The sequence below is a fragment of the Telopea speciosissima genome, chromosome 1 (genome assembly GCF_018873765.1).
Source record: "Telopea speciosissima isolate NSW1024214 ecotype Mountain lineage chromosome 1, Tspe_v1, whole genome shotgun sequence".
Taxonomy (NCBI): domain Eukaryota; kingdom Viridiplantae; phylum Streptophyta; class Magnoliopsida; order Proteales; family Proteaceae; genus Telopea; species Telopea speciosissima.
The window spans coordinates 82,708,869-82,726,913 of record NC_057916.1 but is presented as its reverse complement, the minus strand read 5'-3'; the positions used below and the strand labels follow the sequence as shown (position 1 = coordinate 82,726,913).

Sequence of the window (18,045 nt, the reverse complement as noted above, 5' to 3'; positions counted from 1 at the left end):
TGGATGTGGTACTGAAGCTTCAACATGGTTGATGGGTTCTTTTTTGCAGCATTATTCCTAAAACTCTCATGCCTAGAGAGGTACGTACCGAAACTTTGATTGAGATTCATGATTTTCATGCTAATGTCTAATGATCAAGCTGTTCAAAGGCACGTTAATTACATATTCATAAGAAGAAAACTATGTTTTACATAATTATTAATGGATACCCTTGATAGCTTTTATATTGCAAGATAGAATAAGCAGCAACCTCTTTATTTCACACGCTGCCCATGTGCTTTCTGTCCAGGTATTCCACGCAAAGATAAGTTCCCTTGTTGCTTAAGACTCCAAAACCTTCAATATTTTATCTTGGACAATTAAAGAATGGAAGATCAAATACAATTTTCTACTAAATCCTCATGATCTCATCCTCAAAAGCAGCAATTATTTTACTGAAATGCATTATAAAGAATTAGAGAAAACTTAACATTCCTTCTTCTGATTGTGTATGTCTCTTTGTGGGCTTGTTACTGATGTTAACTATAGCGAAGTATGTTTGTAACGACTGCCAGAATCTTGATGTTTTGTTTTTGATAGAACCATTGCTGAAATTTCTTTCTGTTGGCAATAATCAATTTACCCTGATGAGATGGTGTGATGAGGTACATCAAGCTGAAAAGCTGAACATTTACCTTCAGTGGATGAAGTTTTCTGTTGTCAAGATGCTGCATGTAGTGGCCACCATACTGTTTCATGGTTGAATTCCTATTTTCAGCTACTGAATGGGTAAAGGGGAAACAGATGGAGGATGTCTTAACAATAAAAAATATGCAAGTCTGGCTTCCTTATGTCCTTCATCTTGTTCTATGTAGCTGTTGTCCGTTATTTACTTTATAATTGTGAAATTTAATTTTCCAATTTATCAATTATGTTAACGCCATTGCTAAATAGAGTGATTAATTGGTAGCTATGATGTAGTATTGTGAGAAAGGTGTTACTTTTCAATTGAGCTCCAAATTTGTTTTGTGGTAGAAATTCCTAGAAATTGAACCGATTTTACTCTGTTTCCTCTGGGTATTGCTATTTTGTTGATCAATCTTATCAAATTAATAAATTGGTTCCCAATAAATAAACCTTCGAATTTAAAACCCCCTTTCCAATCTCTCTCTCTCTCTCACGCACAAACACACATATGTATAGAACCAAGGACCCGTGTTGTCTTGTATTAGGAAGGTTAATCATTTAGATTGTGCTGTTGGGCATTTGCACTTGTACCTTCAAGTCCCTCCGTTTCTCCTCTTTCATATTACTCTAGATTTGTGAGTGGTGAGGTGAAGCTAGTTTCATGGTAACCAGCTCCTTCAAACTGGCCCTCCACTAAAGCTACTTACAAGTACAGGCACAAATGGTTGAGGAGAGAAAATAGAAATAATATGGCCAAATATACGTATAAGTGTATAACCTCACTCGTCCCTTTGTTCTCTCATCATTCAGTACTATATTATTTGCATCTATTTCCACAAAATGAGATTATTTAATGTAGTTCAAAACAAGCTTGAAGGGGTGACTACTGCAGATTGCAGGAAATAATTGTAAATTGCATCAAGAGTATCAGTTATGGATGTTCATGAGGTTCTCATATTGGTTGGTGGTGATGTATCCATTCATGCTGAAACAGAAGTGGATAATTGAGGTTTTTGGAAGGTAGAAAGAATCATATAAATATATATTAACCCATGTTGGAAAGTGTGGATTCCATTTCATCTGTGTGGAAAACAGAAGCTGATTCAGTATTGATAATGTATCATTTGTTTTAGAGAGAGAAGAATGTGATTCGACCCGCAGCCCAAGTAACACGAAAGATATTTGAAACTATAACCTTGCTCTGTACTTCTTTGTAGATAGTTCAATGGACTGATTATTTTTTTCTGGCTCTCTCTTGTGTTCCACCTACCTTCTAATATAATGGGTATACAATCTCTCACCAATGCACTAGCTTGGACTTGAAATTGTCACAATTAGGTTTAAGAGGGTCAGTTAAATTTAGGAGTACATCTCTAGCCAACTTCAGAAGAAGTGACTAGGATATTTATTAGCATATAGTCTACTCAGGAATTGTTAATTAAGTTTCCATTTGTTTTGCTAATCCAACAATAAAAGAAAAAAGGCATCGGTTTGTTAAAGCATTGTGCAGACCTAGTGGCCTTTGGAATTGGATTTCATTCTTTATGTGGAATGTTTGTTTGATTTGGACTAGCTGAAACTAAAAGAAGGTTTTTAGCTTGGTGAGGAGATTTGGGAAGGAAATGGAAGAGGTTGCACTACAGTACCGACAGGATGATTCATCTCCTTTATGAACAAATAATCGACACTAGCTTTCTTCTTAAGAAAAACAATCTGAATGTTGACTCTATTTTCACTCAGAGTATCCAAGACGTTTCTTTTTCAACTGCACCTAGACGATCTGTCCTACTTTGTTTAGGGAGAGCTTGGAAGTAGGCGTGGAGGCTTACATGTCCCTTCTTGCTCTTGCTTCTCGGTTGTTTTTATTCATTATTATTTTAAATCATCATCGAGGGATAACCCTACTCGTCCCTTTGACTATAATTTATCTTGATAAATCAGGGTATGCTATACTTTTAAATTCGAACCCCGTATATGTTGATTGGGTTGTGCTTAAATGATCCATTAAACATAAGACTCTACTATTGTTGCTTCTTGGAGTTCTATTGAATGCTGAAGATGAATTGATTTTTATTTTTTGTTGTTTTTCACCGTATAGCAACTCCTTTCTTTGTAACTCATCGTCATTGTTCATAGGCTTGCTGCTGATTTTTGAAAACCCAAAAAGAGAAAGGAAAAGATTGAGAGAACCCTTTGTTTTTTTTCCTCTGCAAGGATAGAGGTATTCAGGGAGTGTTATTATATGTGTTTCTCTTCTTAGTGCAAAAAGCTTTTCCTAGACCCATTACTTGATTGAAAATGGGATGTGTTTCTTCTGAAGTCGTGGCCAGATTAAATAGCTTGAAGGAAGACATGAACTAGAGTTTTCAGAGAATGGTCAAGGGCGTTATTGTTTTGGAAGAACTATGTTTACTTAGGAATGGTGGTGATCCCATCCTTGCTCTTGTATGCAGTGCTAACATAGTAGCTAGAAAACTTCAAATTAGAAACTTGACATTGCAATTTGATACAAACATGCCATTGAGGTTGGTCTTGTTTGTGGCCATTTCTGATTTTTTTTTTGCAAGTAAAACATGCTCTTTCGTTGATTGAGGCTGGTTGTAGATTGCATTTCCTCCTTTGCCTAGTTTGTCATTAGAAATCGTTTTATTTTTCTCTTCTCACACAAGGTTGAAGAAATGCAGAAGAGGTTTGTTGAATGTTTGTATTGTAAATCATAAGACCCAAATTTACAGCTTGGTTTTGCCACAATGGTGATTAATGACTATAAATGTCTACCCACCTATTTATGAATGTCCAATAGCATCCCCCAACTGATGCGGGATACTCTCTCACGACCATTCAAATTGTTAGAATTCAAAGCCTCTCTAATTGCTTATGCACATCTATCTATGGATTTCAATGGGGTAGCTATGATGTGTTTTCAAACACTATTTCAAATTCATCAAAATTCAATGATATATAACAAAAAATTTGATGTCAGTATGATTCATTAAAATTGAAATTTATGCATTGAGATTAGCTGTTTTCTTTTGAACTTCAATATTTTTGTGCATGCTTTTTTATTTTATTTTGCAAAATGCAAATTAGTACTGTGGATTGAATTACAAATGTTTTAAAAAAATTTTACATCAATTTTACAACCAATCAAACAACTTAGCCAAATTAATTTCACTTCACTTCCTTTGCAATCAAAGGACTTAAAAGAATAAAAAATTCCATTTCCTTCCCCATTTCTCTTGCAACCAAAGGGAGCCATAAGAGTCAAGACATGGAAGAATGAGGTGAATTGGACCGAAAATGAAACGTGGAAGGAAAATCTATTTGCTTTGTTTGAGCGTAGTCACAGCTTTGGCTGTAATGAAGCATCAACCTTAAGTTTACATTAATTGTTTGAAAAAATTACTTAGACACCAACCATACTATGGTCATTTTGCTTATGATTACCAACGTTTGAAACAATTATTTGACACCCCTGAAACCTGACGGTGTTAGTCTACTGTTATGTTTAAATAAAAATATCTATTGTACCCTTATCATCTATTTAATAGAAAACAATAAAATTAAAATTACCAAAGTACCCTTCTTCTTCTTCTTCTTCTTAACCCCTCATACGAACCCAATCAACAGGGGATTTTAGAACTCGATGCCCAAATCTAGCGCTTCTGAAGTCCAGGTATTAACTCACCTAAATCGCAAGTCCAGTGTACCTACATCTGAATCTGTACCTAGCGGTAACAATGGAGTTGCAAATCTGACGCACTGTTGCATCAGATTTGCAACAGTGGGAGCTTTAGCAACAGCAGCTTCTTCGATGATGACGAATTTGAAGCCGCTGAAATCCTGCTTCAACTGTTGCAGCTGATAGCCCCAGAGAAATATGGATTTGGTTCTTTGTTTTCGTTCTCTTGGGGTGCTAAAAGAAGGCGATCTGCAGCCGATTCAAACCCATTACCTCCTCATCTTCCTTCATCTCCACCTCTGCTTTCTAACTCCTACAATAGCTGCAAATCGAGCCTCAATGTTGAGTCTTCAAGTCCTGTAACCCATTTTTCCTTCTCTCCCAACGAATTCGATTCCAAGCCCGTGATGGTATATAACAGAAAGATGGTAAGTTGACTCCTCTTCTCCTTCCCTTTTTTTAATCTTCGCAATCGTTCTTTGCTGCGAACGGCTATGGGTCTTTCTTTATCCGCCTTTTGCTTCCGCTTCTTTAGTTTCTTGATTTTAAGGGGTTAGGGTTTGCATTCCCCCTGTTTTTATTTCATTTATCCTGTACTAACTTGTCTTGGATTTCTTTTGCAGACGACAGGAAATGCTTGAAATCATACAGCATTTAGGAGAGAACGCAAGAATACTAAAACAGGTAAATTTGTAGGTTACTATTACAGATTAGACTCTTTTCTTTGAAGTTCGCTCCAGAGTATGATCCCTATATCTAAATCTTACGCAAGTCCAGAGTATCTACATCTGAATTTGTTGGCCCTCTTATGGTAAAGACCTTCGAACCTAATCAGAGGATGATTCAAGCTTTTGATGTTGTGTAATCAGTTTTCTCCAAGGTAGCTGGTGATGCCCTGTTTTTCTGGTTTTTTTGGACAGCTTTGAATGTGAGAATATTTACAATCAGACCATCAATTATGTCTGATATTTTTGGACATTATTGGCTTACCTAAAAGGCTCCCTTGGCCTTAGTTTGGTGTCAATCTGACACCTTGAGTTGCAGGGTTTTTTTTCGGTTGCAGGAAAAAGAAGAAGAAGAAAGAGAAGGGGGGCACATATGTCACTTCATTACAGTTTAAGGGTAGTTTAGGCATTTAAAAAACATTTAACTCATGGTAACGGTGACTGACTAACGGGCAGGGCTACTTGAAAGAAATGGTAAACTACGGGGGTTATTCAAATAATTGTCTCAAACATTGGGGAGACTACACAAAATGGCAATAGTAGAGAGGGTGTCCAAGTAATTTTCTCTAATTGTTTTTTGGACAAGGAACAAAGAGTTGGTTAAGAAAAACTTTGTTCATTTTATTTCACAGAACACACTCGTCAACCCATTATGTAAGCCAATAAACTTTTCATTCAGGAAGATAAGCAAATTTAAGAATACACGTATTCATTGTTTCAGAGGATTCAATTGAGAGAGTTCACAAAGGGTTCTGCTGCTGACTACAGTTAGACGGCAATAAAGCCTTCATTTCTTAACACTCTAAATGAGTATTTCCGATGTTCTTTTATTCGACAAGAACACAAGAATTAATGGCAGTACTCCAATTAATATGAACGAATTGAATCGCTATTTTCATGTAACCAGGACAAATCCAATTTATCAGTTCATTTGAACTAGACAAATCCAAATTATTGAAGCCAAAAAGTAACCAGGAGTGTCAACTATGGAACCCTGATTCATCCACATTGCCCATAATTGTTTTCAAAATCAGTCACATTGAACTTACAACTGACAAAAATTTTATAAAAATTCAGTATGATTATTTTACTCTATTATATTTTATACCAAAATTCATTGATCTAAAGAAAGGAAATACAGATCCCATTTGGGAAAAATGACTAATTTACTAAGAGTTTAAGATAGTCTAAACAATGATGTTTAAACTAGTTTCCTTCTCTTTTTTAAACTTCCCTTCCTCTACCAGCAATAACATGGAAACTAAGCCAAAACAGAGGAATAAATCTAGCACTCAGCAGAATTACTAAGAAGAAAAGATGCTGAGTTTCAATCCATAAACTTGCAGATGAAAAATATTATAGGTTACTTATGCCATCAAAAATATTATATCACTTGACAAACTCAATTGAGTACACACCTCAAACAAAAAAAAACAGAGACCGTTAACAACTGCAAACTAACGACCACTACAGGATTTCAGCTGCTCACTAAAACAGCTAAAATTGAGACATCTGCCTCCTAAGCAGGACTTGAGCTAGCAGGACCTGCACCATAACTGCCACCCCCACGGCCAAATCCAGGTCTTCCACCAGGGCCCTGCATATTCAAGGTGACTGTCAGAATATTGAAGAAAGGATCACCAAAGCTGAAGTATGTAAATCACCCTGAATGACAATGAAATTTCGAACACATAATTTACCAAAAAAAATTAAAAAACAGCAGGTATAACAATAGGGGAAAGGTTTCCTTCACCCATGAAAATCTACCAAAATAGTTGTCTGCCCTCCCAACATGTTAGACGTCTGAAATTCCCTTTCACTGTTCCCAAACACTCAGTGAAGCGCAATGATTGCTATCAGTGAAGGCAAACTCACTCCATGGCAGTATACAAGATTGTGTGCCTGGTGGAGGGCCAGTTAGGAAGGAAGAGTGAATTTTGAGAAGAAACTCAGAGTTACTGGGGAGAGATGAAAAGAATAAGTGGGGGGGGGGGGGGGGCGAGGAGAAGAAAGCTCACACACGACACAAGTCACATAAGCTCACGTCTCACAAGTTCAACATCAATTCATTCTCAATCTGTCTAATACATTGGTTACGAGCATATAAATAAGAAAATAAGACACTTAAACAAGGAAACAACCTCCTAAGATTCCTAACCGGAAATAAACACTAAAACTTGCAAAAATATCCCACTTCTAAAATAAACTGAATAAATTAAAAGAAATTTCCACCTAAATAAAATAAATTCCTAAAATCCTACTAGATTAAACCAAGATTTGGATCTGGTTCTCGGTCTGGGTTCACAAATGGGTTTGGGTCAGTCCAAGGTAGGGCACCTGCATCAGTGCCTATGTGAAGCATTGTCACAACAATCAATCATACCTGAATGCCTAACAGAAATTCTCAAAAGACCAGTCCTATAACATGAAAACCTTTCCCCAGAATGGCAAAAATAATGGATAGCATGAAACCATTTCTTCCCAATTCCATTGAGATGATACCAAGGTCCACTCAAACACCAGCCAATGAAGTGTATCCAATCATACGTACTGGTCAAACACTGAGTTTGTAACAATTCTATGATGATTTGTGTAACATTAAAGACCCTCAGGAAAAAAGAAATACAAGTATCAGAAGTTGTTAAAAAAAATCTTACAAAACTTGTCAAAGAACAAAAGACGAGACAACAATATTTCATGTTAGGCAAATTATACAAACGGTCCCTATCATCATCTTAACTTTGAACAAATAGTGGGATAAGGCTTGAAAATGAAAAGTACAATTTCTCCAACAAAAGCAGCAATTGACAACCTCAAGGAAGTACAGCATGGAAACAACAAAAGCAACAATGATAACACATCCAAGTTTCTATTTGATCACATCCTGAACCTATCTGGCCAGTAAATCATTGGTTTGAGCACTTTCAAGGTTCACAATTTGAATTCTGTTACTCGGTCCATAATCCAAAACTTATGATCCAGAAATGAGAATCTTAATTTATTCATTTGAATAGGCAGACACAATTATGACACAATTCAACGATTCAACTACAAGTCTATTACTTTTCATTTTGGCTTTATTTGCTTCATTTCGGTTGTATATAATTTTTATGTAGCGATTAACAATTTCAAAAATATTGAGCTTGGAAATTTCCAAACTTGGGCACAGGTTAACTCTTCAAAACTGTGAATTCACAAAAAAATTGTTCTCCAAATGAACAGAAGAACATCTATGATTTGCTGATACAAATTACATATGAACACAAAATTAGGTGAATGGTTCACAAAACAAAAAGTTATGGATGGATTAGATAAATTCTTTACATTCATAACAAAATTATTTTCCTATTCTCCGTACTATATGTGTATATTCATACAATAGAAAGTGATTCTTAGGCTCCTGTGTGCTGTAAACTGTAAATAAGCCAGGTACCCTATGGTGAAGAACCCTAAATTTAAGACGGAGGGATTAAGGGGGGCAAAACAATAGCATACATTCCCTCCAATAATGATTCCTTGTACACAGCCTGTGTTAAAACGCATTAAACCACTTTAAAACCAAGCACATGGTTAATGACATGCATGATGGATGCCACCAAAGGATGAACAACATAGTTTTTACCCTAAATGCCGGCTGGTATTCTGGTGGAGCTCCTCCCTTATCACCACCAAACTCTCCTGGAGGTCCTCCGCGGGGTCCTCCTCGGTACCCATCACGGTCACCAAATCTAGGCCGATCTCCCTCAAAGCGAGGCGGTCCACTGCAATTCACAAATCAGATTAGAATCCATTCCTTTTCTGCTTTTGTGTGTGTGTGTGTGTGTGTTTCACAACTAATATATAGAATACATCAACAACGAGTATAAGCAGATAACTAATTACCGGGGGCGATCACCAGGAGGGCCACCCATTGGTCTACCGGGAGCCTTGAGGGATTTCTTCAATGTGGCAGGGACGATCTCAGATGGGAGGTTGAGGTATGTCCTAAGGAATTCAATACCATCGTTCGTGAGATACCAGTAGTAGTGCATCCAAGCAAAAGTCTCACGGACATATTCCTTCGATTTGAAGCTCTGCATTAACTTGATGACTTGTAGATTTGGAACATCAATATCAGGATGTTTAGCCAGATTGAAGTCCTTCTTTGCATAGCAAACCCCCTCTGCAGATAAAGAGAAAAATCCCAACTGAGAAATCCACCAATAAAACAAAAATAAAGAACCTAGTAGGTATAGATCAACAAATCAAGTAGAACCAGTAACCTTGAAAGAGGTACTTAGAAATCTCTCTGCGATTCTTCTCTGGAATAATCTGCAAGGGAAGAGAGTATACGATAAAGAAAACGAAACATTAACTATAAATAAATCCCTAAGACGAAGTGTTATGAGAGAGTAATCACCATTGTTGCGACTAGGGAAGACGGCAAACAAAGAACAGCCCCTTCTGCCTTCTTATCGTTATCCCCTCTCACGCTCTCAGGCAGTTTCGTAAAGAAACACCAAAACCCTAGGAATCTTTCTTTTATAATTTATGTTGGGGCCGGGTTTCTGTTTGAGGGTTTTTTTGCGGCCCAATCCTAGTTCTAGGTTTGTTTCTTGTTTGGCCTCTCCTGGTCTTTTATGGTGTCGGTTTGGTCTTTTTGTTTGTAATATTTTACACATTGGTTATTAATCTTAAAAATTTTCAATAAACAGGTAAGAATAAGATGGTGATTGAACCGTCCTCTATTGGTGGAATAAAACTTAATCCAAAACTTAAAAGATCGAGTTTTCCTTCATCTATAGTGAATCCCTTCACTTGTGGGTTTCAATGTTGAGATGGGACATTGGGACTCTCGTAAAAATATTAAGATACTTTGGACTAGGAGTATCAAAATTGAGAATCGATGTATTATTGGACAGGTTTTGGTAGGGGTGTCAATCGGTTGGATTTGATCGGTTTTAGTGTGAGAATGGTGAATCTGAAACCAAACCAATAAGGAAGGTTTTGTTTCGGATTGTATCGGTTTGTTGTGTATGTTTGTTATCAGGGTCGGCCGGGTTTGGATTCGGTTTAACATACATATTTAGACAAAACTATGGAAATTTTGATTTTTTTTTTAATGGGTTGTAGGTTGTTATCATTTCTTATAGTGGTATATCAGTTGGGTTTTGGTTTCGGGGTCTTAGTACCCCAATCAAAAACTGTCCAATAAGACAATGGTGTGGTTTGGTCTATATATTTGATTTGATTCAAGTTGATTTATCCGGTTCAGTCTCACTTCTGACATCCCTAGGTTTCGGATTATGGTATTACGACCCCAAAATTGAATTGAACCACACCAAAAATTGAAAAAATCTGACACTAAAACCGACCCCTACTGAAATTTGGATTGAGACAGAAACCAAACCGATCTACAGCAATAAGGAAATGATAACAACCCGAAACCCATTAAAAATCATATTTTTTCTGTAGTTTTGTATAAATATGTAATTTAAACCGAAACAAAACTTGTCTGAAACCGAAGCCGACCCCAATAACAAACTGATACAATAAACCAATACAACCAGAAAATCAACCTTAAGCCAAACTTTCCTTATTGGTTTGATTTCGATTCACCATCCCTACACTGAAACCAACTTTGAAACTGGCCCAAACCGATCAATTGACACCCTTGTTTAGGGATGTAAACGGATCGAATTCGGTCGAATAGTGATACTAGCATCTTCGTATCCGATTATATTCTGACAGATTCGGATAATATTCTATCGATTTTCGGACGGATTCGGATAATTTCCGAATATTGATTTTTTGAATATAGGTTCTCCTAAATGGATATGAATATGAATTGAATACGATTTTTCGACTATCATTTGACATATTTACCGTTTTTATGATGAGGGTTAGGGTTGAAACTTGAGAGTTCAGTAACTACCCTTTCTTCTACTCTTCTTAGTCTTTTATTCTCTTACGTTTTTTACTTTTGAGTTTTTAATGGATATGTAATTCCATGTATCACATTGCATAAAACAATATATATAAACCAATAGCAAATCTAAAAAAAAGAATCACATTATCTTAACTTGTAAATTTATAAAAATAAGACAACAAAATTCAATAAGGTAACTTAAAAGGATAGACAAACACAGAGTTATATTTCAGATATTTTATTACTGTCGGACTGCTAAACGAATTGGATAATAATCGGTCGGATAGGGGGATTGTCATATTCGTATCCGATTAGTTTCAGACGGATTTGGATTCTCCTAAACGGTACGAACGCGGATCGAATACGGATCTACGAATATCCATTAACATCCCTACCCTTGTTAGACATTTCACCAATTTTTTTAATTATTTTTTTTATTCTGGACATTATATAAAGGTCATTATGGACAAGGGGTGACATGGTGGGTTTCGGTCCGGTGTCGAGCAGAAATTGGGTGAAATTGAAGCTGGAAAAAAAATAATTTGTCATATGTTTTACACAAATCAAGTTTGATGGTCATTAGACCAAATTTGCCTTTAGAAGATTTCATATGGAACATAAATGTTACTATAAATAATTGTAGGGAAAATTTTACGGACACCCCCTAAAAGTATCCAATATCTCAGAAACTTACCATACTTGGTCAAAATGTCACAGACACCCCAAACGTTAAGCACAGTTAGTACCCAAAGGGGAAATATCTATTTTACCCCTTAATTATTTAAATAAAAGGACAAAATTGTCATTTCATCTCCTTCCCTCTATGACTCTGGCTCCGGCGAGCATCACCTGCTCTGACAACCATCAGTACTGGTTTCGGTTCATTTTTTATAGGTTAAAATGAAAGATATAAGAGAAATGGAATTTCTCCGGATCTGCTTCATGAGGTCTTCGAAGACCAATCCTTTTAAGGTTTTGCAGAGACGGAGATCTGACAAATCTAGCGTCGTCTCATACACAACACCCACATGATGATAACACCAGAGAGCCGGTAATCAGTAATCGACGCCATTAGTTACCATCACCACCCATACCAGTAGCACCACCACCTGCAACACCATAACTTCCACTACCAGCACTGCTGCCATCGCCAGCAACATCTCCACCACCATAGCCTCCAACACTGCCATATCCACCGCCGCCACCACCATAGTTGCCAGTACCACCAAAACCACTGCCTCTAGAACCACCATAGCTGCCCCCTCCACTTCCATAGCTGTTATCACCACCACTGCCGCTATAGCCTCCACCGCCATAGCCACCACCACCACTGCGGAATCCTCTTGCCCTATCTTTCACATAGTTCACTCTTACCCTTCGGCCTTGAAGATCCTGCCCATCCAAAGCCTGAATGGCAGAAGAAGCCTCCTCACTAGATGTGTAACTAACAAAGCCAAAGCCTCGAGATCTGCCCGTTTCACGGCCCATGATTACTCTTGCTTCAATAACCTCCCCATAAGCAGTTAAGGCATTTCAAAGATGACATGCATATTATGGCTTGGAAAATAGAACGATTTGATGCTGACAATTCAGCATTAACACGTCCGCTCACAGTCTGTTTAAGTACATTCCCCAATTTACTGATGAAAGCCATTGTCAGAAATCTTCAAGAGGTTCGCTGAGAGTTGCTTCTCTGCTTTCTCTTCTCCAAAAACCCTTGCTAGGTTTTCTAGGTTTGAGAAGGATTGTGTGAGAATTACCATAGCAGCAACGGGGAAAAAATTGCAGCGGCTGATTAGCCTGATTAGCCACGGCAATGGGGTGGGGGTGGGGGAAAAATTGCAGCGGCGGTGGGTTAAGGGAAAACAGAGGAGGTGGGTCCTGAGACTTCTGGCCGGAGAGAAGGGGAGTAAGAGAGAGAGAGAGAGAGTTGTAGATGCAATCCTCGACATTGTTGAGGTGCAGAACAGTTTCAGTCATCGCACGGAGACGGCGCTACAGGGGAGCAAGAGAATGAGGGCTGCAGGGGGTGGCGGTGGTGGTGGTGGTGGTGGCGGCGGCGGAAGAAACAGCAGAAGGAGAAGAAGGAGAAGAAGAAGGGAAGAAAATGGGTTTCATAGGTAAGGGTAATTTCGCCATTTAAGTGGAAAATGAAGAAGTAGGGGAAATGGGTTTCACAGGTAAGGGTAATTTCGTCATTTAAAAAGAGTTAACAGACACTTAACTGCAGAGACTAACGGAGTGGACTAAGTTGAAACAAATTCATAAAAATAGGGGGCGTCTGTGACATTTTGACCAAGTATGATAAGTTTCTGAGATATTCGATACTTTTAGGGGGTGTCCGTGAAATTTTCCCATAATTCTATTAAGAACGAAAACACTTTGAAACTTGCTATTAGGGAACTATAGTCCTGTAATACTGTAGAAAACATAACAAAAGCTAATAAGACAGAAAATGAGTAACCTCACAAGGGTATTTAGTTTATGGATAAAAATCACAACAGTTCTATTAAACCCCCTGACATAAAACTAGAGCTAAAAAACAATTGGATAGCCTTAACAACATCAGGCACAACGATATGCCAATGGGTTTGGAAAAATTTCACCGGCATACCATCTAACCCTTGGGGCCTTGAAAGGATCAATTTGAAGGGTTACTTTTATGATTTCCTCACATGATAAAGCTAAGCATAAAGAAGCATTCTGACCTTTTTTTTATTTTTATTTTTTGTGGTTTGAACAAAGTTTTAAAACTCGGGTTTCGACTAGGTTTCGATCAGTCAGAAACCGAGCTTGTCTTGGTTTTGACCATATCTCAGTCGAAACCTGAAACTTTCTCCAAGCTCACTCGAACCTAGGTTTCGAGGCCCATAAGTTATTTTTTTGTCATGATTCTTGTTGTGTTGCATATTTTTTACATTTTAAATCCAGTGCATGCATTAGTTTTACATAGAGAACATTAAAATAATATTTGTGATTTTGATCCAAGTTTGATACTATATATTTTTCTTGGACATGGTATCAAATAAGATTTGACCGGAACATAACACTTTCAATATAAATCAGATTTAAGCAATATTGGATTTGTTAGAAAGCTTTGTTTTGACAGCTTTCCAATAAGTCAAAATTGCTTAAATCTGGTTTATATTGAAGGAGTTATGTACCGGTCAAACTTACTTTGGTGTGCGCAAATGCTGTCAAAATCGCTCTGCATGAAAATATTTTTTTGGATATCAAAACAAATGAATATTTACCGCACTTTTGGGTTTTAGCAAATGTCTTACCATGTTAAGATTTATAGAATTTTTAGATTTGAGAAGACCTTAGCATTAGAAAGTTGAAATTTGCACCTACCGTCGAAAATTCAGTTTTTGTTCTTGAATTGGGGGATTAACTTTTTTTCCTTTTGGAATTTGATTTTTTAACTATTTTTATTTGATTCAAATAGGGGGTTATTTGCTTATTTATAAATAATATCTTATGTAATTGAAATACAAATACAAAAACATTTACTTAGGCATAAATAAGTGTCTGTCCTGGTTTCTGACCTGGTTATTGCTATACTTAAGTATCTATACTGGTTTCGAGCCAGGTTTCCTAAAGTTTCGATGGACATAATTGTTGAAACTTGCAAAAGTATCAACATCTCGGTCAAATCCATCGAATTTTGATCGAAACCCTGAATTTTTTAAAATCACCCTTCAACTCATTTCGAAAACCTACGAAATTGAGTTAACTCGATGGTTTCGACAAGTTTCAATCGAGTTCTTCTTCCATGGGTTTGAATACAAGTTTCTGACCACCAGTACCTCTAAGAGAAACATAACTCAGAAAACTAGGAAAAAGTGTAGTGTGGAAGCACGCAAAATGGTTAAACCCAAAATTTGTTCCTCTTACAATGTATGGTCTGCTAAGTAGTCACGGGTTTGAGTCTAGAAACAGTTTTTCAATGAAAACAAATGTAAGGTTGCGTACATTATGACCCACCCTAGATCCTACCGTGTCAATAGCTTCGTGAGTACACCCTAATGTATGATCTCCCATTTGTCTTCGGAGGTTTAATTCTATATCCTGTAGAAATTCATGCAAAAGGGTTAGACTAAACGGCTTCTAGATCATCAATGAGTCGGGGGATTTCCAAGCTGCTATTCTTAAACGTGGCATCATTCTAACCACGTAGTTGATGTCCGGAAAGACGCATGGATTATTCGTTGGACTCAAGTTAATCTTGGTGTGAATAGACCAATCTCCCATATGTTTCTAAAGTTTATAATCTCTTGCTCAGGAGGTCTTCGGATTTACCTTAGCGTAGTTCTGTATTCTCTAGTGATATTATTCATCTCATTACTAAAATTCCACTTGCATCATCTGTGCTTGGTGATTTTCTTTTCCATTCATTTTCCAAAAAATGGGGTTTTGACATCTAAGATAACCATAAAATATTTTTGTCTAATATTGACTCTTCTAAGTCTCAAGAATATATTCAACATTCAAATGGGGCAATCACATTCTTTGAAAGTATGGCCTCTATTGTGGAAATAAAGTATTGAATTTCGAGTCTTCTTGTAAAAATTGTTGAATAAATGTCTTAAAATGAAAGATAAACAATGCCAATTTTCAAACAAAGTTGACATGTGTGTGTGAAAAAAGAATTTGTTGCATCTTTTTTATCTCTTGTTATTTTTCAAAAATGATTTGGGCCACAAGAATATTAGAGTTACAGTCCTGAATTTATACATGGTTCTTCTTTAATGCACTGTGTAACTCCTTTGCATGGACCAAAAAGGAATTATCATTTTTTGTATATGTTTTTGCTATTACATGTTATTTCTTGTGGATTCAATGAATTATTGTATTGTAATAAAGTCCCCACCCAATCCAACGATGATTATGAAAAACATTGATAGGTGGAATGTCGATTTGAATCGTCTTCCATTAGATTGTGATTATGTTGTCCCTAAACCCTTAATGTTGTCCATATTTGATTACCACGGGCTTCTTTCTAAAAATTATACTGTCATTTGTGTCACGCCCTATTCCGGACAAGGAATATAATATCATATAAAGGGTGACTAGGACGACGCGTGTCATCCTACTAAACCGCCTATCAACGACACGGTGTCCCAACGCATACCATATCAATATTAACACAATATAATATCGAGAATGCGAGAAAAGAGGAATATTACATTCCAAGGATCGAGTATTATGCGAGCGTATAAATCGAATAGTTACAAGATGTTCAAAGCTAGATGATAAATACAATAATTAGTTACATTTCCAATGATCATCTAATAACTATCAAAAATGGTATTACAATAAGTATTTCACCATAGGCCTTAGCCTCAAAAGTAATCAAAAGGGATCGAGTCCGAATATCCTCACGGCCCGTAGGCACAATCATCGCAAGGACACCGTCGCCATGTTCCTCAAACACGGCCTCCGATTCCTCCTCACCGATCTCATCGTATCCCGAGGGCTGAACTCCAAGTCCCGCGAGATATCCGTCACCGCACCATAATCTAAAAAATGTGCGCACGAGGGGTTAGCTCCACGAGCGGTGAGGGGATGGGAATGCACAAACACGCAATTCACATAGTCCATGATGCATGCACATGTTAAGTTCATTTTTCCACCTAACAAACAACTAAGTCAATGACATATGCTACTTGTGACAACTCGGAGACACTGTGGGTCACTTAACTTATCGCCACAATGAAACCTCAATTGTCACGTGGGACCTACGCCGATCGAAGCCTCCAAGACCACTCGGCGGACCCCGATAACCAATACTACCATGATCGGCCTCTCCCACCTCCACGAATCCGGTGGATTATTCCAACACCTAAACCCCTGTTGGTAAGGGTCGTAGCATAAGGGTGTGAAATCCTAGCCACAATATACTACATGCAAGTCCTATCGTCCCGAGAGGTAATCCGGGCGCATCAACTTTTCATCTGGTTTAGTGCCCTGTTACGGACGCGACAGCGCATCTGATTCAACATGACATTCAACATAATTTCTTCATAAATGTTTATAGAGTTCGGTTCCACGGTACCCACCGCACGACCCATCAAGATACAACATTACCAATCAACATTATAACAAATAGATATAAAATTATGCAATATGCGCAAACATGCTTATTAATTATAATGAGTACATAATATATAATGCAATAATAATAACAAGCCCATACAACCAAACCCACTCACAACGTATACGCCAAGCACCCGTTTATCGGTTGTCGCCTCGATCAAGCAATAAGCCACAAAAGTGAATATTTTAACCTATACAAAGAGTGGAATAAGGTTAAACGAGCGAAAGGAACGGATCCCAAAAGATCTCCCATAAACACTTAAGTATAAGGTTTCGAGAGCGAAGTGGTTGCGGGAGTGGTTTCATGCCCAAATTCTGCAACCACATGTAAATCCTAGGAAACCTGGACGATTTTAGTCAAGGTCGGATGCGGATGTGGTTTCGAAAAGCAATCCAAGTGTAAATCCGAGCTTCACGGGGCTCAGGACAATTTTTGTCAAGGTCGGATGCGGATGTGGTTTGAAAAGCAATCCGAGTGTAAATCCGACCTTCACGAGAATCCTTCTCGGAAGGTAGTTTCGGGGGTTTCTTGCGGTGCGAAATCACATGTAACCCTCACACCTTCGAGTCCAAAATCCAAGGATTCCCTCCAAGGACCCCATTTCAAGTGGTTTTAAGGCACAAGGACTTCTAGAAAACTCTATCCTAAGCTCCTTAGGGTCCAACCTTAAATCTCCCAAATGGCAATGAGAACCCTCACATTAGAGCTCATAATGGAGTGAACTAACTCCACCATAGCTTGGCTTTAAAGCTCCATCTACTCCCTAGGTTCCAAGAGAGATCTAGGTCAAGCTCTCCCATTACCCAACCCCTTTTTGAAATCCAAAATAGAAGAAGGAAGAAGCTTACCTACCCCAAGATGAGAGCTCCACGATTTCGCCCAAGAGATGGGGTCTCCACCTTCCTCCAAGCCTCTCTCTCCTTCCTCTTTCTCTTTCTCTCCTCTTTCTCTCCTCTTTCTCTCC

The 18,045-nt window shown here is 37.7% G+C and overlaps 1 protein-coding gene across 1 annotated transcript; it reads right to left on the bottom strand.

Annotated features, from left to right (window-relative positions):
* Positions 1-6,335: 6,335 nt before the first annotated feature.
* On the bottom strand, positions 6,336-9,538 carry LOC122649052 (40S ribosomal protein S10-1-like). The gene is made up of 5 exons (XM_043842412.1): positions 9,473-9,538; positions 9,336-9,384; positions 8,956-9,235; positions 8,696-8,834; positions 6,336-6,670 (listed from the first exon to the last, which is right to left on the bottom strand). The coding sequence occupies exons 1-5, from the start codon at positions 9,473-9,475 to the stop codon at positions 6,593-6,595; spliced, it is 549 nt and encodes a 182-aa protein (XP_043698347.1). The 5' UTR covers positions 9,476-9,538; the 3' UTR covers positions 6,336-6,592.
* Positions 9,539-18,045: the final 8,507 nt, after the last annotated feature.

Excerpts from the sequence above, each read along its gene's own strand:
- LOC122649052 (XM_043842412.1), bottom strand. Across the intron at positions 9,236-9,335 it reads TTCTAAGTACCTCTTTCAAG|AGGGGGTTTGCTATGCAAAG; the intron begins GTTACTGGTTCT and ends CTTTATCTGCAG. Across the intron at positions 6,671-8,695 it reads AATACCAGCCGGCATTTAGG|GGCCCTGGTGGAAGACCTGG; the intron begins GTAAAAACTATG and ends TTGAATATGCAG.